The sequence below is a fragment of the Cryptomeria japonica genome, unplaced genomic scaffold, assembly GCF_030272615.1.
Source record: "Cryptomeria japonica unplaced genomic scaffold, Sugi_1.0 HiC_scaffold_333, whole genome shotgun sequence".
NCBI lineage: Eukaryota > Viridiplantae > Streptophyta > Pinopsida > Cupressales > Cupressaceae > Cryptomeria > Cryptomeria japonica.
In genome coordinates this window covers 98,739-120,040 of record NW_026729155.1, presented here as the reverse complement: position 1 = coordinate 120,040, position 21,302 = coordinate 98,739, and the positions used below count along the sequence as shown (strand labels likewise).

Below are 21,302 nucleotides of genomic sequence, written 5' to 3'. Positions count from 1 at the left end.
TGCTGTTTAGAAAAATGTTGACAACGGACTGTTTTTCGTCCTGTCCTCCTTCGCTTTCGCTACTTCTACCACTCTTCCTTGTATTGTGCTCACTATTTGCAGAAAGCCTTACTATTACTCCAACAGCTACGTACTATGGAGGCAGAACATGGAGGAACAATATCCAGTCTATATATTATTGTTTTTTACATTGTAAATAAAACATTTGTTCAGCTAGAAAACTCGAGATTCTCCGTATATGCAAAAAAACCAAAACTGTTTATTCTTTTCCTGTCACGTATGCGTCGCTGACCATGTGTTTGCTTGGACCATGACACGACGTTAATTATACATGGAATAGAAATTAAAAAATCCGATATGCCCTTGACATTGGAGCAGGGAAACTAATGCAATATTATTTGTTCGGGGACATCGTGCTTTTCCTAGTCGTCGTCGAAGACTTTGTAAGGTCATCCTTTTCTGGTCTTATTCTGGTTTCTTAGTCTAAATTAATACAAGAGACTTTGTCTTCAATATCACTGATTTTCTTCAACTTGGCATTATGATTTAACCTAACTCCTCGCTTCCCTATTCATTGCCCTTAGAACTCGCTAAATTTAAATCGTCTTTCATTCGAGCATGTTATTATTCGGTGCTCTCTCTCGGACAGAACTGCTGTTTATAAAAATGATGACAACGGACTATTTTTCGTCCTCTCCTCCTTTGCTTTTGCTACTTCTGCCAGTCTTCCTTATATCGTGCTCCCTATTTGCAGAAAGCCTTGCTATTACTTCCGCAGCTGCGTATGGAGGCAGAACATAGAGGAACAATATCCAGTCTCTACATTTCCTGACACCGTCAATTTATAAAGACGCACTCGTCAGACCGATCCTTCTGAGCAGCAATATTTCATATAATGATGTGAATCTCCAGTTTGGATGTGGATTCTTCTGCTATGGCAGCCCTTGTGACACAAGCTACCTATTTGCAGCTTTCTTTGTTGTCTACACCACTGATGGTATGCTGCTTGATATGCAAATGGTGTGGTGTGCAAACAGAGACCAGGTGCTGCAAGAAAACGCAGCCCTAAAACTCACCTCCACAGGAGAACTTGTATTAAGGAACTCAGATGGCACTCTCGCCTGGTCTAAAAATACATCCACCCAAGCTTTTCAAAGGATGGCGATACACGAATCTGGGAACCTTGTTCTCTATAACACCTCCGGTGGAATCATCTGGCAATCTTTTGATTATACAACTGATATCATTCTGCCATGGCAGAAGTTCAAGGTGGGACAGAATATTACTGCAAACATTTCTCCAAAGGATACAAGGAAAGGTTGTTTCTATGGTATCTTGCTTCACGATGGATTTGTTATGTATACAGCCTCAGCACCGTCTAAAATTTATTACAGATATCCCGAGACACCACAGGTAGATTTGGAGTTAACTCATTCACAGATCGACAATCAGTCCCTCAATATGTATTCTCGAGGACGACGAATACCGCCAATTCATTTTACAATACCCAAAGGCTGTCTTTACTTTAAATTGGGTTCAGATGGACGCTTAAAATTCTACATGGTCCAAAAAAATCCAGGAAGATCTGTCCTTAACTATTCGCCATGGTTCATGAAATCAGTGTTTCAGTGTGATTCTCCAGGAGCTTGCGGAGACTATGGTGTTTGCAAAAACGGTCAGTGCAGCTGTCCAGGAGATGGCAAGGCTTTTAAACCGACTGATGCCACAGAACCCAATTCCGGATGTGCTCCGCGCGTTCCTCTGGTGTGCTCACAGACTAGTAGGCGCCAAGGTCATCACTTTTTGGAACTGGAGCACGTTGCCTATTTTACTTATCTTTATGAAAATGCTTCGACACCAGGATTGGTATCAAGAGATGAATGTAAAACACTTTGCCTCGAAAACTGCTCTTGCAAAGCTGCTTTTTTCAGGTACGGGACCAATTTTTCTAGTGGTTATTGTTATCTAGAGTCCAATATCTATTCTATGAAAACTATGAGTCCAGAAGATAAGTTTTACAATTCCACTGCTTATATTAAAATCCAGTCAAGGTCCGAGCGCTTTAAGTCCCTAGTTGTCGTCATCATTTGTGTTTCTGTGGGTGGAGCGCTAGCTCTGTTTATCTTATTCTGGGCAAGGATAAAAGGGTATCCAAATAGAAGACAGCAGAAAGTAAAGGATGAGGATACAGGTGAGGATGATCATGTTGATTGGTCAGCAGGCTTACCGTTGCGGTTCTCATTCCAAGAACTGCAAGACGCTACGAACGGCTTTAGCACTAAGTTGGGTAGCGGAGGATTCGGTTCAGTTTATCAGGGTGTCCTGTCAGACAGCTCAAAGATAGCAGTGAAGCGCCTTCACAGAGCAGGACATGGAGAAAATGGGTTCAGGGCAGAAGTGGAAACGCTAGGGAAAATTGATCATCTCAATTTGGTAAGACTGAAGGGTTTTTGTGTAGAAAAATTCCATAGGATGCTTGTATACGAGTATTTACCAAATGGATCTCTTGATAAATGGATATTTTTTAACAAGAGTCATCCATATTTGCTGGACTGGAAGAGCAGATCCAGAGTAGTTCTTGATATTGCGAGAGGATTAGCATATTTGCATGAAGAATGTCAAGATCGTATAATTCATTTCGATATCAAGCCTCAGAACATTCTCCTTGACCAAAATTTCAATGCCAAAGTGTCAGATTTTGGCTTGGCAAAGTTGATTAACAGAGAGCAAAGTGAAGTAATAACCATGATAAGACGGACACCAGGGTATATGGCACCTGAGTTGTTGAACATGCATATAATAGAGAAGGCAGATATATTTAGCTTTGGCGTTATGATGATAGAAATTATCAGCGGAAAACGAAGCAGAGAGCTTTCAGAAAACGGCTTGTTTTCACTGTTACAAGTTAAGGCAGAGGAAGGGAGGTTATTGGATTTGGTCTATCCGAGGCTTGAAAATGAGGAAACGGGCATAAAAGAGGAGGCAGTAAAATTGATAAAAGTGGGAATGTGGTGTGTACAGGACAATTTTACAAGGCGACCAGCGATGTCCATTGTGGTGAAGGCGTTGGAAGGTTTAATAGACACCTTCAATGATGTTCCATGCGCGTTACCAGGGTCAACAGTTGGTTCTTATAAGCAGTCTCTCTTCTCGGCTGAGCTGTCCGTGTTATCTGGACCTAGGTAATTTGTTTGTTTACTTAATTTGTTCTGCAGGTTTTTCTTATCAACGACGTACAACCATCTCTATTTTTTTTCCAGTATGTTTAAATGTTGAATAGGTCTTCATAGTATGTCTGTAATCAGTCATTCGCTATCATTAGATAAAATAGGCTTGTTTGGAAACGTTTGTATGGTTATCAGCCCACGCTCATAACAGGTCTTTCTCCTATCATCCTAGTTCTGTTTATATGGACTTCGCATAATTTGTCTTTATTTATCAGTACCGACTTATAAGTCTTAGTTCTGTGTTCATGTAATCAGTTTGCTAATAGTTCGCGCTGAGAGTTATGCCAGCAAAAATAGTTCGAGTTTCGAATGTTTTTGTTATCTTCTTTTTTACAAATATATTAAAGAAGAGCTGGAAAAAATTAGTGACGGTCATTTTTAAGTTGGAATGTCTCTAAATTTTAAGAAAAAAAAATTGTATGCAAGGCATGCATGTATGCAGCTGGTCATTGCGTGAACTTTGGGTAGGGCAGATGAAAAGCAATTGAAGCTTTTCAATTATTGTTGTAGTTTTACTTCTTTGTTTGCTTTCTTCAATATGATTGATTTGTATGCAATTTGCATTATAGAAATAGATTACAGACTTTCATTGCAATAATGCATACTCTACGACAGGTATTTAACATCTACTGTGTTTTCTTATTGCTAGTGCTGCTAAGCCATAAACCAACCAAGTCCAAAACATGTATATAATATGATCTACAAGTAGTCTACATTTTGTTTGTTCAGGTTTGTTAATGTACATATATGAATAAAAAAATTCTAATTGAATTTTGTGTTAGTTGACTTTGGGTAGTCCACAATAAAATATTTAAAATTTTTTCTGTTTAGACTTTCAAATCATTTCATTCCTATGAAAATTTGTGCTACCTTCTTAGATATTTTTTAAAAATATTTTTACAATACAATTTTTAGGTTATACTTATTTAATAGATTTGTGTATTTAGTATTGTGTCACTTTTTCTTAGTAATTTTTTAAACAACATTTGATTTGGAATAAAATTTTGCAATTGCATAGTGGTAAAAATAGACCTTTGTAATAGAACATGGTCATCAATCACAAAATAATTAAAAGTGGTTTCATGCCATGCATTATAATTGCAATTATCCTAATGAGTATCAATTGAAGGTGAAGAAATCATATGATAATTTAATGTTGTGAAAACATAATACATGTACTTCCTACCATTCATTTCCACTATAATACAATTATTCTAGGTTCATTTCATGTGCTTGTAGGAATGTGTCATGAAAATATTTATACAAAATTTATTTTTTCATCATTGGATCTTGTATTTATCAAACAAGTGAAATTTCAATATATATAGATATCAGTACTTATCTTTTAAAAAATCTACTGAATCTAAAATGTGACTTGGGCTACATTATTAGATTATGATCAATATATTATATCAACTATTTGTCAATATATAATTGAACAACCCCAAATAAATCATTGGATGAGGAAACATTTTAGAAGAATGTGTTATGAACATCAAAAAATTAAAATATAAATAATTTGATCAATAGCACAATATAAGTTGTAGATTTATTCATATGTTTTTTATTAGCGTAAAATAGGTTTTACAGAGACCTAAAACCCATAAAAAAAAGAAACAATCTCTAAAGACAAACTAGAAACAAAGCCATAGTGGACCAGTAGCAACATACACAATAGAAAACAAGTTCTAAAAACCCAGAGATTAAACAATTTTGTTCTACATTTGAATAGTCTTAACATGTTTCTAAATAAAAGCCATATTTATATAAACTAACTCCTCCATATAAGTGGCTTCAATCTGCTTACCTTTATCCTCGCTTCAAGTGTGAGTTGAAGGTCTCTAATTAATCTGGATCTTGCCTTCTAGGATGAGCTTCTTAACCTTTCCTTTGCCACAAAATGAGATTGAGGGGGAGGTATGAGTGGCAGAAGGGGAAATATTAAAAGATTGAGCCTTTTCATTTAGCCTTCGAAGGCCCTACATGTTATTGATCATGGCAATTCTATTCATTACAATGACTACTCTTATCTTCTCCTCATCCCTATCCATAGCCACCTCTAGGTTCATTCTTTTTCTTCATGATCATTTTTCATTGCTTTGACATTTGTCACCAATTTATGATTGAGCTCAAGCAGGTTGTTCATGTTGTTCAAAGAGGGGGAGGAATTTTGTCCCACGATAAAGTAATTAATCATGCCTTCCAAAATAGTGATCTTCCCGACCACCCAATTGAAAAAACTAATTTGGCCTTCCATAGTTGTTTTGGAACCTGTATCTCTACCCACAGTGGTTGTGCCTTCTCCTACTCAAATGGGATTTCAATATGACAATCTTGATTCTGTTGATCTCCAACAATTCTAGTGGTATTTTTAGTGCATTTGAATTCCATGAAGATTCTTGGGGGGTGAGGGGGAGGGGGTGGAGGGTTTCTTTTCACTTGTAAGGAAGAGCCTAGTTCAAAAATCCTATTATTTGCTTCTGAGGTAGGAGGCCTTAGGGATTCACCCTTTTTAGCAAAGCTTGGTCTATAAGAATCAGGAATGAGGAGTAATTGATCCTTCTTTTCAAACTAGAGATCTTTGCAACCACCTAACTAAAAAAACTAATTTGGCATTCCATAATCGCTTTTGATCTTGTATCTTTACCCACAATGGTTGTGCCTTCTCCTGCTCAAATAGAATTTTAATATGAAAATATTGATTCTATTGATCCCCAACAATTCCAGTGGTATTTTTAGGGCATTTTAATTCCTTGAAGATTCTTTGGGGGTAGGGTTTCTTTTCACTCCTCAGGCACAGCCTAGCTCAAAAATCCTATTAATTTCTTTTGAGGTAGGAGGCCTTGGGGCTTTACCCTTTTTAGCAGAGCTTGGGCTATAAGAATGAGGAACAAACTCATTTGAGGGGGAATAGTCAGAATCATCCTTATTAGACACATCCTTTTCAAGAACAAAACCCTTACCCTTAGAAGAAGATTTTTTTAATAGGTTCAAAGGTGGAAGGCATCTTCATTAGAGGTTTTAGACACTAATGACTTATCTCTATAATGTGATTGAACATTTTGGGGATAGTGAATATTTTTCTTTGTAGAGGTTGAGGGATGGGACATAATCTCAAGGGATTCGGCATGTTTGACAATCAAAATAATCAAACCCTAGTAGAGAAAAGAGGAGCTTCAATTCTTGAGGTGGGCATTAACACAATTACAAAGAGATGACACCAGATAAAATGGAATCAAAATGCACCTATCATACCTAAAATTGTTGAGAATAGTGAAGTTATCCATAAACATACTATTGTAGCATCCATCAAATGTAATGTACCTCATAATAACATCGGCCACATCCACCCATAGGGATTTCAAGTCCTCTGGTTTGTAGCCACCATCAACCATGTGGTGGAATTTCACTCTCGTATTCTTTTGGAAGATGTCAAGGGTTTCCTCTAAAGCTTTCCTATTTCTGTAAAATTTCCTTCCTTCGATAAGCATCCCTATAACCTTGGTAATATGGTAGACATCCACCATAAATTCACCCCCAAACATTGAAAGGGTGTCATTATTCCATCATTTGATGAAAAGACAAGAATCCCTAGTGTTGTAGCCTTGGTGTTTCTCAATGTAGGGTGTAGTTTTCCCCCATAAACTTTACTCCAAAGCTCTACCTTGTTCCTCCTTTTTTTCATATGATGTGGGCTCCAATCTATTTCTATCGACACCCATTATCGACCTACAATTTTTTCTAAAACTTCCTAGCCACAAGCCACTAGACCCTAGGAAACAACACATAAGGACTACAAAGATTCTAGACTTGGCTTAAAAAACAAACCCCACCTTTTCTAAGAATATAGTGAAAAAGACATCCCAACCCATTTCTCCATATAAATGAAATATACATCAAAATAATCTACACGAAATTCCCCATATCAAGATGATATATAATAATTGTAGATTAAAAAATTAATATCCATGGGGATGACATCCTAGGGCCCCCATCACTTAATATTATCATTCTTAACTCCAATATTGTCCAGGCTATCAGTCACTATGTTTCCTTCTCAAAACACATGGGTGATAGTGAAATTATCCACATACCTTAGCATAGCTTGAGTATCTTCAATTAAATATTTTATAGTCCAACTAGACATTTACAAGCCCCATAGGAAGTTAACAATATTAAGGGAATTTATTTCCAATCAAATTTTCCAATTGTTTCCTTTTGAAACAAGCTTTAATCCAATGTAGGCTACCATAGCCTCAGTGTAAGTGTTTTTTTTGGGTTCCCAAATGGAGTGCCACCACTATGAAAAACCTACCATTGTGATCACGAGCCAGTCTCCCACAACTAGAAGGTTTAGGGTTTCCCTTAGCCACCCCATCAATATTAGTTTTAATCCATCTAGGGAAAGGGGGAGACAACACTACCCCCTCCCTACAATGTTTGAGCCACTGAAGAGGAATTGAAATATCTCTATGAAGAATCCAATTTAAATCCACCTTCAAATCCAAAGGGGAGACAGAGGGTTTAGAATCAAAATATCCCAATAGGCCACCAAGAAATTTTCCTTGATATCACTTTGAATTATCATAGCTAGGAGATGGGTTGGGCATTCCATGTTCTTGAAAAATCTATTATTTCTTTCTAGACCCTTGAATAAACATGGTGAATAATAATTGACCAGAATAGATAGAGAAAGGGATTTATAGAAGGATCTATCTATTACAACCAGCAGTCCACAAGAGATGCAAGGAAAACCTAATCTAATGACCAAAGATTAAGAAAATGGGACTAGATATTCTTCATATAATTATAGCCAATCAAGAGATGAGAAGAAGTCTCAAAATCCTCTTGACAAAGAGAGGGATAGCCATGTTCTCCTCTTTTAAAGGTTGTTAATAAAAAGAATCTTGTTCTGCACCTAGAGCCAAAATAAAGTATTGACCTTCGCGATCAAATGATAGTTCCAAACAAGGGCCCAAAAAGGTCTAGGAGCAAGCAGTTTCAACTGTAAATTGAAAGAATTAGAGATAGAGAAGGCCCCAGAAGATGAACCATTCCACACAAGAGAATCCTCCTTGGGGAAGGCAGAGATGTGGATAGCAAAATGTTAATATTGGAAAGGGGCAATAGACTGATCCATCTCCATAACGTTAATCTGCAACCCAACAACCAATCTGATTCAAGCAAAAATCCTTAAGGTAAGGGGCCCAGTTAAGTTGAGAAACGAGAGCATCACCCCACCACCAATCATCCCAAAAAATAATCTTAAATCTATTTCCAAAGGACCAACATAGACCTTTTTGAATGATAAATTTAGTCTTATAGATGTTATTCCAAAGCACAAAGGAAGTCGCCAATTATCTGTCATCATCTAGAAAGGACCTACAATTTTAATAAACATACAAATATTTTGTTATTGAAAATGGAAATCCATTCATTAATATCCTTCAAATTCATCCAAATTTGTTTGGCCATAAGGGTTGTAATGAGTGTTTCATCAACCATAAATTCCCCTCCAAACACTTATATAAGTGTCATTCTTCTAACTCTTGATAAATTGCCTAGTTTCCCTAGAGTTATGGCCATGAATTTTTTCAATGTAGGGAGTTATTCCTCTGCTGGAGACCTCATCTCATACCTCAATCATCCTCCTCTATTTCTCATATGAAGTGGGTTCTAGTCTATTTTGATCACCTCCCATATTGGGCCTACAAGCCAATCTATGAGCACTCTGCAGAAAGCCACTAGATGCTACAATACAATAAACAATAGAAAAAGAAGATTCTAGATTTGGCAAGAAAACAAAACTTGCCTTTTCCAATAATATTATGATGTGGACACCTCATCCCTTCCTTTCACTTACGCAAAAAGTACTACACAATTAAGACCTAGACAACCCCCAAATCAACATGTTAATCTATCATCATAGATCAATTTAAATCTTTGTGGGGATAAGATCACGAGTCTCACACCATTTAACCCTAGTCTACTTGACTCCAAGAATGGCCAAATCATTGACCAGTTTATTTCATTCTCATAAAACATGTGAAATTTTAAAATTATCAAGGGATGCAAGCATTCCTAAATTATCTTCAATTAAGATCTGTGTAGTCCAACTAGGGATTTGTGACCCAAAATGGAACTTAACAATATTTAAGGAATCATTTTTTAGCCATATTCTTTCATTTTTAATTAAGATAAACATGTTTTACAGGGACCTAAAACCCAAATCCAACAAAAAGATAACAAGTAGGGAACCAGAGTCTAAGCAAATTTCAAATGACCATAGAAACAGGTGATACACCCCACAGCACCTAACAAGAGGAAATGAAAGTAGAGCACAAACCGAAAGCTAGAAAAAAAAAACTAAGAGCTTTCATGAGATCAGTATTCTTATGAATCATATTATTGTTAATCTCTTCAAGCTCTTCCATAATAAATCTCAAGCTGTCTCATTCCTATTTTTTTCTTCTGGTCCTAGTACAGAGCCTTGTGGAAGTCTACATTTCCTAGTTCTTCTAGTCCAATATAGGTTGTCATAGCCTTAGTATAGTGGTTTGTCTGGGTTCCCAAAGAGAGTACCACTACTAAGATAAGACTATTGAATCTCAAGTTGCTACTATCCTATTTTTTACTTCTGGTCCTAGTAGAGGGCCCTATGGAAGTCTTCATTTCGTAGTTCTTTTGTTGTTCTCCCTCATAGCTATCTTTATACCAATGTAGGCAGCCATACTCTTAGTATAGTGGATTTTCTAGGTTCCCAAAGAGAGTTCCATTGCTAAGACAATCCTACCATTGTGATCACGAACCACTCCCCCACATCTAGTGGGCCTAGGATTTCCCTTGTGATGCAAGAGTACTGGAGTAGTTCAAACTAGTTTGGCAGTTATCAAGGGAATTTCTTGGATATCATTGCATTTCTTCATGTTTGAGAGTTTAGCATTGTGGATTTTGATTTATACCCCTTTACAAATCATCATGCCTTATGTCGGCTTACAAAGATAATTATAATATGAATATACATGCTGGCTAAATAACATAAATACATGAATATAAAAAATATTGTTGATGCTGGATCTCCCAAATGATGTCAGCCTCCAATACCGATAACCTAAATATAAACCATGTTGGCTTGCATTGTCGGTAACCAAAGAAAGCCATCCAATCTTGTCGGTGTCGGTGCTGGTAAAGTGTCTGTGAAGTGTCTGTCAATATTTTACCAAATCAAAATATGAAGCCGCAACAAGTTTCTATGTTTCCATGTTGCCATCGATGACAACATATTGAAACCAACCAATTGAGTGTCAATTGCCAATAATTTCCTCCTTTGGCATTGATGGCAACACTCATGTGAAAAATGATCATGGTTTCCATCTGCTGGTTTCATCTTGAGCCTACTCCCCTTGAGCTGAATATCCATCTTAACAAAATACTCCATACCTCTTGAATATTTTTCACCTATACTTCCCCTTTGACATTAATACCAAACAAAAATACCAAAATGAAAAAACCTGGGACGAAAAAATGAAAGACTATACAAGGAATGTCCCAAAATACCTTATCGGAGCTGAATATATTTGAAAATAGCTCGACAGGCCTTCTCCAAAAGCTCTCGAAAAGTATCCCAACTAGATTTGAAAGTGCCATAAATAGACACTATTCCATTTAGTATATGGGCAAATGACTATTTCTCATTAAACTCTGTCGGTGTGGGCTTACCAACCATATCTATAAACTTCTTCTTATGTATACTTAATGAATCCAATCGAGGACTCACCAAACCTCTAAGACCTCTAGCTCTCCTTATGATTTTATCTTTCTCCCTCTCAAGAGATGAAACTTGGGCTTCCAAAACCAAAATCTGACCATCTATAGATGTAGTTAAAGATTTTGATCCATCGAAATAATTAACTATACCTACAATCTCCTCCTGAATATCTTTAATCCTTTTATTTGTCTTAGTTGTAAGCAAAACTTGTGTTAGAAAATGCTCCATAAATATTAGTAGATTGCCTCAAAGAGTTATCTATCAACTTAAAATTATCATTAATCTCCTTCCTCTCTGACTAAATCATTTGATCAAATGTAGCTTTGTTTGCCTATGTAAACATCTCCAATGCCTGTTGGTTTGATATCTGTTGTAAGGACTAAAAGTCCTTTGAAATGTGCTCATTGATTATCTTAAGCTTGTCAGATGGGCTCACCTCACTGTCAAACTTTCACCCTGGGACAAGTCTATGTAAAACAATGATATGCTGATCAATAATCCCTTTATCCATAGATCCTTCCTTCATCATTTTCTATGCAACCATCATCATGAGTTCAATAGAACTCATCTCGGTAATGCTTTTCTTTTTAACATGTGAGGCATCGATTGACAACAATGATGGGCTCACTCCTTGGTTACCAAATGGGAAAGCCCCCATCTATTTACCTGGGTCTTACTTTGGGCACAAAACCTATGGATTTTTTTTGGAATAGTCTTGTTGATAGATTCAGTAGGAAGCTGGCTGGTTTGAAAGGGACCCTTCTTAGTGAAGCTTGTAAAATCCAACTTTTAAAATCTTTCCTCTAGAGTCTTCCAGTTTATGCTTTAATCCTATTCAAAATTCCTAGAAAATTTGTTGATGCTATTGAGAAAATTCAGAAAGCATTCCTCTGGTCCGGGGTTGAGGAGAAGAATAGAGTTGCCCTCATTGCCTAGGAGAATGTTTGCAAACCCAAAAAGGAGGGGCGACTAGGATTAAGAAATATTAGAACCCTAAACAAGACCCTTCTATACAAACAAAACTAGAGAATATATCATGGAAATGGTGAGTGGAATGATATCTGGAAGGCTAAATACTTACGTGTAATTCCTACCATGGAATATTTCCTTGCCTCTAATCAGATATAGAGTGGCTCTACTTTTTGGAACAATGTTATCCAAGTTAAAGGTATTGTAAGTTTGGGCAAAGTTTGGGCCATAGGTAATGGAAGGAAGGTGGATATCTGGGATGATGCCTGGATTGGAGGAACTCCTCTCAATAATAATTGTGTTTCTCATATGATTATCCAGACATGCAAGGATAAGTTCGGTGTAAAATTTGTTGATTACTAGAGAGATCAAAAGTGGGTGGATCTCAGTTCTATTGAACCCAACCTAAAGTAGGTAAACTTAATGATCAACCATGCAATTTTAAATCCTAGAAGGGAGAACCACCTAGTGTGGAGTGGTACCTCTTCAGGGATTTATTTTGTGGCATCTAATGTCCTTATGTTGGCTCAGTCTCAAGACCCTATCCCCTACTGGGTTAAGGCCTGACATTCAGGTTTGACCCATAAAATTAATATTTTTTTATGGATTCTCTTGCAAAATAAGTTTCTAACCATAGATAACTTGAGAAAGAGGGGTTTCTGCTTCCCCAATAGATGTTATCTTTGTCTCAATGATGAGAAATTCGTGATCTATATTTTTATACACTGTCCTTATATCCATCCTATCTGGGCTATATTGTTCCAACATTGGGGTTTGAATTAGGTGTTCCTGCGGAGATTCAAGATTGTTTCAGGAGTTGGTATTGCAATACAAATAATCTGCTCATAAGAAATTTATGGAAGTTCTCCTTTCCACATATTCTTTGAGGTATCTAGAAGGAAAGGAATAACAAAATCTTCAAGAATGATATTAACCCCTCTAAGGTGGTTTGGGCTAAGATAAAATATAATTTTGTTGAGAATGTGATGGCTAGGGGAGATTGTTAATGCAATAATAAGGAGGATTTTGATATTGTAAAAATATTGAACATCCCAACCTACATGGACATCAGTACCAACCAACTCAGAAGAAGTATGTGCAGCTGGTCTTTTCTTCCTAATGACTGGTTCAAGGCTAACTTTGATGGGGTTGCTAAAGGGAACCCAAGGCCTATTGGCTATCATGGAGTTATCCAAAATGGTGCTGGCTTTTGTATTGGGATGGTGGCCTTTCCCTTGGGGAACCAGACTAATCATCTGGCTAAAGCTATGGGCGCCCTCCTAGCTATCAAATTAGCACACAATCTGGGATTCAAATTGTTATGGCTGGAGGGGGATTTTAAAAACATCATCAATTGTCTACTTGGTAAACACTAACCATCATGGACGATTAAAAATATCATTAATTCAATTAGGGAGATGCTTGAGGGTTTCTATCAATGCTACATTTCTCATGATTATAGAGAGGCTAATAGGAGTGCTGACTGGGCTGCCAATGAGGCAGTACCAAGTGGGCAAATCAAGATTTGTGATAGCGAGGGGGAGCTCCCTTGAGTGGCACATGACATCTTAAATTATATAAGATATTATGGTAATCAAGGTAGGATTTGAAAGCATTTCCCGAGATGATAGGGGAGGTCATGACATCATGAAATGGTTTTGTATGCAACCGAGAAGGAGGTACATTAATAATTGCCAGATCATCTCGCATGCTTTGTGGGTGCTTTTTTCCTTTGGAGCGGAAGCAATAGAAATATCCATTGGCTTCTAGAGGCTTCTTACTTGCTAATTAGAAAGTCCATAGCGAAGAGTCGTATTTGCAGGAAATTACAGTTGACAAAAATTGATAAGAAAATGGGAGGAAATCGCAAGCAAACAGAGGCAACTAAAACTGATAAATGGAGGGACTGTCCCCAGGTATGGGTCATGCTACAAGCAGCAAAAATGACTGATTTTATGGAGAATGCAAGAGAGATGGCTGAAAATCACAAGAATTTTCAAGAAGGGATAGAATAATGGCACCTTGACCATTGGCAATAGGAAGGTCAAGGTGAATGAGACCATGATCGTTGAGCCTAGGGGTCTACCCATGAACGGTATCAAATTCTATAGGGATAGGAAGTGATCAGATGCTATAGTGAACAAAATTCCCTAAGGATAAGGAGGAGAAAGCCACGCTGGTGAAGGGAAGTCACACTTACTACTCCCCTAAGGTAATTAAGATGACATGGCGATGGATCTTGTTTGCTATTATGTAGTTTATTACTTTAGATGGGAGATTTACCCAAGTTTGTAGCTATCATTTTGTTATACTCAACTATTTTAGGTATAAGGAGAAAATTTCCATCCCATATTATTTTTTATGTGCCCTAAATGTTGGGATAAAGGACATTATCTCCAATCTCAAAACCAATCCTACTATGCATGAGGGTTTTATGGTGATTTTTTACAATCACATCAAGAATACCATGGTTCAACTAAACATTGCAGAGGATTCTGAGTCGGACGAGGAATTGGATGAGTCAGATGATGATGATGGTGAAGGTTACGACATTGAGGCTAATGTTGAGAATGACCTCCATATCGCTAGGTCGAGCAAGCTAATAAGAAAAAGACAGCAAGAGGATTAGAGTATATGGTCGGCCAGAAAGAATTCGAAGGGGGAAGATGATGAAAGCTGGTCTGAGGAGGAAGATGAGATTGAAGATGATATGTAGACTAATAGCGAGGAGGTCCAAATCCTTTCTAGCTAGAAGTATAAAGGGAAATTAGAGAAATAAGGATGTGGGAGCTAAGAGTCCTACACCCTTCTCGCCTGGTTCTAAGTATAAGGGCTTGGCTGGGGAAGACACCTCCATGAAGGAAGCTAAGAGTGCATATTTGAAGGAGGTGGGTCTGGAGGTGAATTTGGATCCTATGGGAGACAAGGCCAAGGATTGCTCCCATCTGGATATTAAGCTATGTTCAAAAATGGCACAGACAGTTTCAAAAAGGTTTTCCTCTGGGTTCAAATATAAATAAAAAGCTTAAAAACTAAAAAAACCCAGGAAGCCAGTAAAATTGAGACTTTAGAAGCTATCGGCACTGGTAAATTTATCTCCCTCCCTGATTGTTTAAGTGAACTTACCAAAGAAATCAGTAATGTTTAGGAGATCATTAATGCCCAATGTAATAGCTTCCAAATCTTGGAAAATAGAGTTGGGGCTACTGAAAAAAGGTTGGAAGGGGTTTAGAATACGCTAAAAAATATTGGGGAAAAGAGTCATAAGATCTTAAAGGCCACCTTTCAAAGCATGAAGGTTCTTATCAGCAAGCATGATAGTGATCAAGGGAAAAAGTCCTCTAGGGACACCATTGAGGTAAAAGAAGACACCCCTGAAGATAAGGAGACTGGTCATGGTAGAAGAACCTGCACGAGTACCAAAAAGAAGAAAAGACAAAGCAGGGAGATTGAGGAAATTAAGTGGACTACTGAGAACATGGAGCAACTGGAGCTGGAAGCTGTCGAGCTGCTTGAGAACTTTACCTAGCCTTGGTCTTTTATGTTGGTCCTGTTTCTATTTTCCTATTTGTTGTCTTTCCATTGCTGACTTTTTTTTTGCTGGTCAGCTATCTTTTCTATGTGTATTATCTCTTGCTTTTTCGTAGTGCTTTAATGGCTATCTTTTGATCTTATGTTGTAATGGGTTTCAGGGGTCCATCAAAACCTATTTTCCCTTAATCAAAAACAATGATGGGCTCACTACTAGTTCCTTGTCGAATTCCCCTTTCTCCTCCTCTGATGGTTTAACTTTTATAGCTTCCTCTCTTGCACCGGTGGCTTCACCACTTGGTGCAGTCTCAGTAACTGTTGGTTCCTACATAGGAACTATAACCTCATCCTGTACATTTTGATTTAGGAGGACTTTTGTCCTCAACATTAGTAACCTATACATTTGCAACCTTTACACTCTTTGTATATGCCGATATGTCAACATTTGTCTGTACATTAGTATTTATCGGGGGCTCAATATTCACTATCTTAATGTTTTTCAAAATTGAGGGTGAAGTACCCACAATACCTTTACCTTTCCCTTCAACCGAGATGTCTATAGTATCTGTCTTAGGTTCTGGTGAAGTATAAAAATCACAGTTTTCTAAAAATAATTTAACCCATGCCTTATGTGTCTCCTTGACTATCTCATTGATTGTACTTAACATAAGACTAATTACTCTATGCCTATTGTTAAATATTTTCCTATCTGCAACTTTAGGTGTCTTATCCATCAGTTTTGGAGTAATAGAAACACAAATAAATAACAATTCCCAAATCTTTAAATGCATGTCCTCTTCCATTGTTGATAATCTTCTAGAATCTAACATGTCCTATAACTGTGTCGGTATTTGGTCTTCAAATTATAACAAGGCTTTCTTATAAACATCTAAATAAAACAAAATTGATTCCTGTACTTCTCTTTGTTCATCATTATTCAAATGTTCATAATAAAACTCTACATTCTTCAACATACCATCTTTAGTAATTTCATCAACTAATTCTGCACAAGTCTTGGGTGGAATAATAGTTACATTACTAGATACAAGTGTCGGATCACTGTCATCCTTCTTCTTCCTTCTTCTAGTACCGAATGGGACTGAAGGTGTTTATTTAGGTTCTCTTTTTTGTGCCAATACCTTGACAGTAACTTTCCTAACCGGTTGCTTCTTAGCTTCCACCTTAGTCTCTTCAATTTTGTTCCTCAGTACCCTCTTGAATGTTGAGGGTGTGTAATCATCAAATCCAGACTCTGCTGCAATAGGCTCAATAAATATTTTTGGTTATTTCATCTTCCTTCCTTTCTCTGAAACAACATCAATTAATGCCTTGAGGCCCTGTGAAATATTTTCAACAAATTTACTGGTTCAACTCAATTTCAACCTTTTTCTTCTTCTTCTTAGTGGTACTAAAGGTTTTTATAGTGTCATCAATAGGTGCCTCAATTAGCATCTTTACATAAGCATATAGAATCTATGCATCAAATTCATAACCCATTTCCTCAATCCAAATCTTCCGGGGCCTTATAGCTTCCATCAAAGTTTCATCTATCTTGATCATGAAGCATATCTTGGTTGAGTAATTCTCAACAATGTGCTTTGGAACCCTCTCCCTAGAATTCATAGCCTTCTGAAATACCTTAAAGTAACCCCACATTTTGTCATCTCTTTGACTACCCAATGTAGCAATTGATTTTTTTAGCTGTCTTCCTATTGGGATATCAAATGCCCATTGTCTCTTCCCAAAATTAGGAGTCTCATTGATGAAAAATAATATTAAATAGATAATTAGGTTTCCATACCGGAATGTTCCTTTCTTCTCTCCTTTGATCTTTCCTAATTTGATTAACAATTAATCCAACATCCAACCACATAGATCTAACTTCTCATTCTCTCTCATCATCCTATGAGCTACATAAATGCCATAAATGCAGGAGCTAGAAACAAAATTTAGTTTATTAGACTGAGTTACCTTGTAACCAATGACCATGCTTCTAAATCTGATATTTGTGTCAATGATAGTGCTAATCCTCATTCATCACTTGCCCAATGTTGTGTTGGTGATCTTAATGACCTGATCATTAGAAATCTTCTTCTCGGGATGTTGTCCAACCTACAATAAACCAGTGATTTCTCTAATGGCCTCCTTCAAAATATTATATGGTCTGTCTAACCAAATAAACTCTCAATGCACTCTACTCAAAACATATCTAACAATCTCATCTTTAAATTTTAGAATATCTATAATGCTTGTAAACCCTAGATCCTCAATATGTTTGTACTCGGGCTTAATCTTTCTAGAATACATGATAGTGAATGTAAGCTCTGACATCTTTGACATACATGACTCCTTTCAGGACATGGGAAAAAGTGCCAACTGAATCATCTAGGGTAGCAATATGTAGATAATGCTTGAAAATAGGCTTGGGATGGTCCTTGACCTCAACTACAATAGGATTTGCAATAAACATAGTTACAGATGATGATCCCACTTCCATGATGAAAGATAAATACTTATGAATAGCTTCTGGTGAAAGACCCTAAAGAACTCTTTTGATCGTTGGTGAAATTGCTCAAGATGATATAGATTGCACTAAATCACCTTGGACTTCCTCTAAATTGCTCTAAATTTCTCTAAATCACTCTGAGTGTAAACTAATAAGAAATGAAGTGAATTCAACCTTTTAACCTCCAAGAAACCCTAATCCGTCATTGATATGAACGAGTTCCGGTGGAAGATACCAGATCTTGATCAAACATCTCCATGTCGGATAAGTATCTCCAATGTCTGGAACATCTTCTAGAACCTCTTCCCGGGGCCTATGCAACATCTTCATGAGTTTTTTCTACCCCTAGTGTGATTTCCTTAGTTATCAGATGAGCATCCTGTCGGTGTAGGAGAAACCTCCTCTGTCGGTTGAATAACTGGTGCATTTCCATCTGTTGATTGTTCTTCTGACTTTCTGACCCATCTCTAGGTATGATCTTGTTGTATTTCATTAACCTTCTCTTTCCCTTTCTCATTTGATACATCATTACCAATCGGTGGATTTTTGCTTCTACAAAACTTAGCAATATGTACAACCTCATTACATGCCTAACATGTAACATTGTTCTTTTGAATTGGCTAGCTAAAATCGATGTAATTGTTTGAGCTACACTAATTAGCCATATATCCAAATTTTCCACATGCATAACATTTAACATTCATTCTGCAATGTTCTATCTTATGACCATACTTATTACATTTAGAACATTGACTAAGAGAAGAATCAAGGTTCTGATTTTCTCTATTTCTACATTGCCTATCCATGTGACCAAATTTATTACAAACAAAGCATCTACCATTAAATTTATAAGCATTAAACTACCTTACCAATGCCTTATGGTTTTGATCTTCATTTGCAGTATCAGAACTCTGTTCTTGTTCAAATCCAAGTCCACTGGAGTCTCCATTCTGCCTTTGTTTCTTCAATAATTCATTAAGTCGTGTTGAACTAATCTTAAATTTTTCTTTATAGTCACTAGCAATAGTCAGATCATCTCTCAGAATTATCATTTGTCTCTCAATCTCTTGTTCATTACTTTGGGATTGTACTAAATCAGTTATCAACATATCATTTTCATGAACCAACCTACCACATTCTTCAAATTTCTTCTTCAGAGATAAAACAAGATTTTCTTCCTTTTTCTTTTGTTCCTCAATCTCTTTAGACATCCTCATAGTTATATCTTACATTTTCTTCCCTATAAACATGTTCTCCTAACTCAGCTTCAGACATCTCTCATTAAGGGCATCTTTCTCTTCATTATCCTTATTATGCAAAAGTTCTTTTCTCCTGGCCTGAATAAATGACAGTCTCTCTTGTAGGACAAGAATGAATTCCTGAGGAATTTAATTCATCTTGTAACTTCAAGTACTTCATCCTTTTAGCATCATAATCTTTAAGTATCACCTCAAGTTGCTTCTCCAAACTCATATCCATGGATTCTAGATTCAAGATCTCCGTCAAGTTATTATACTTCCTCTGAGGCTCAAGGCTCTGATACCAATTGTTGGAATCCAAGAACACTAAGAGGGGGGGTGAATCAGTGTTCTACCAGAATGATCAATTTTAACCTTATTAAAACATGCATTCACCAACTGGTATACCGGTACATATAAAATGGAAAGAAGTAAAGCAACCAATAAGGAAACCATACAAATGAATAACATAACACAAAGATTTATACATGGAAAACCTCAAAGAGAAAAAACCATAGTGGGATTTGTGAGCCACAATATCAATCCACTGGCCATATGAAGAGATATTGCATAATATAGGGGCCTGCACTTGCAGGAAGGCTTACAACCTAGAGCACACTTTTCAATCACAAAAGGAGCCTCACTCACTACATAAAAATCCAAACTACAATCCGAAGAAATGATTAAATTACAAAGATATAATCTTCTTTGCCTGAATACAATTCTGGTTAAGCTTTGTCTGTTTCAGTCTGAAACCCTAAACCCTTATCAGAATAACCTTTACATAAATATCCTCATATACATGATCTCTCTCATATATTTTACATCTTCTTTATTATTTTCCTCATACTTACATCTTACAAAATGATCTAATCAACTAACCTAAATATGACTTTACAAATCATCATGCCTTAAATGTCAGCTTACAAAGATAATTACAATAAGAATATACATGTCATCTCACTAAAAAAAATACATGAATATCAAAAACAATTTTTGATGCCGGATCTCCCAAATGATGTCGGCCTCCAATACCGATAACCTGAATATAAACCATGCCAACCTGCATTGTCGGTGTTGGTGAAGTGTCTATGAAGTGTCTGTTGGTACTCTACCAAACCAAAAAATGAAGTCAGAAGAAGTTGCTATGTTTCCATGTTGACATCAATGAAAACATATTGAAACCAACCAATTGAGTGTCAATTGCCAATAGATAAATGGCAAACAACATAATGGCTTTAGTTTAGTAATGATAGATTCATATCCTAAGCAAGGATTAAGTCTTTGTGTCTTATCTAAAATCTCAAAAAACTTAAGGGTATCAATTTATACATTTTTGTGAGACATGGATTGGTGTATATAATTACCAAGTCTTAATTAGAGTCTTGTTTTTTTTTTAAATCTTGTTCAAAAAATCTACTAGCCATTTCAAATAATTTTGCAAGAAGTATGGGATAGTCTCATATTGCTATAGGTCATTTGTAGACTCAATAGACTATAATTGAATCTTTTTTTCTTTCCTTCTTTTTGTTGGTTTTCAATCAAAAATGTAAATTATCAAATATTTAAAAAAAGATTTACATCCAATAAAATGAAAGATTCCTATTAAATTTAATTAAGAGAAATTATTAATAATTATTTATTTTATTGTATATTTGAGAACCTAATATATAAATTTAAAGTACAAAGAGACTACTTTAATATTAATTTCAATATATCAAAAATATTTAGGAAATCTTGCAACCCTACTCTTTCTCTTGTTTAACCTTCTTTCATTTGAATCTCAATATCCATAGATTAGCTAGATAATGGTGTATTAGGATTTTTAATATATACAAGCATTCCCTTGTACATTTTTCATCACCCTCCATGAGCAACCTAGATAGTTTTAATTATTTCATGCAGTCTTAAATAAATGACATGTTAAATGGGATGAGTGAAAATGATATATTTTTAATGTTACATGTTTTATAAATTTTTCTTAGACATTGTCTCAAATCTTATAAAGAGATGCATTCAATCGGACGGTGTTCTTAACTTATTATGGATGTTAATATATTAAA

The 21,302-nt window shown here is 36.3% G+C and overlaps 1 protein-coding gene across 1 annotated transcript; it reads left to right on the top strand.

Moving 5' to 3' along the window:
* Positions 1–618: 618 nt before the first annotated feature.
* Positions 619–14,593, top strand: LOC131036902 (G-type lectin S-receptor-like serine/threonine-protein kinase SD2-5). The gene is made up of 4 exons (XM_057968916.2): positions 619–782; positions 882–3,182; positions 13,787–13,880; positions 14,426–14,593. The coding sequence occupies exons 1-4, from the start codon at positions 619–621 to the stop codon at positions 14,591–14,593; spliced, it is 2,727 nt and encodes a 908-aa protein (XP_057824899.2).
* Positions 14,594–21,302: the final 6,709 nt, after the last annotated feature.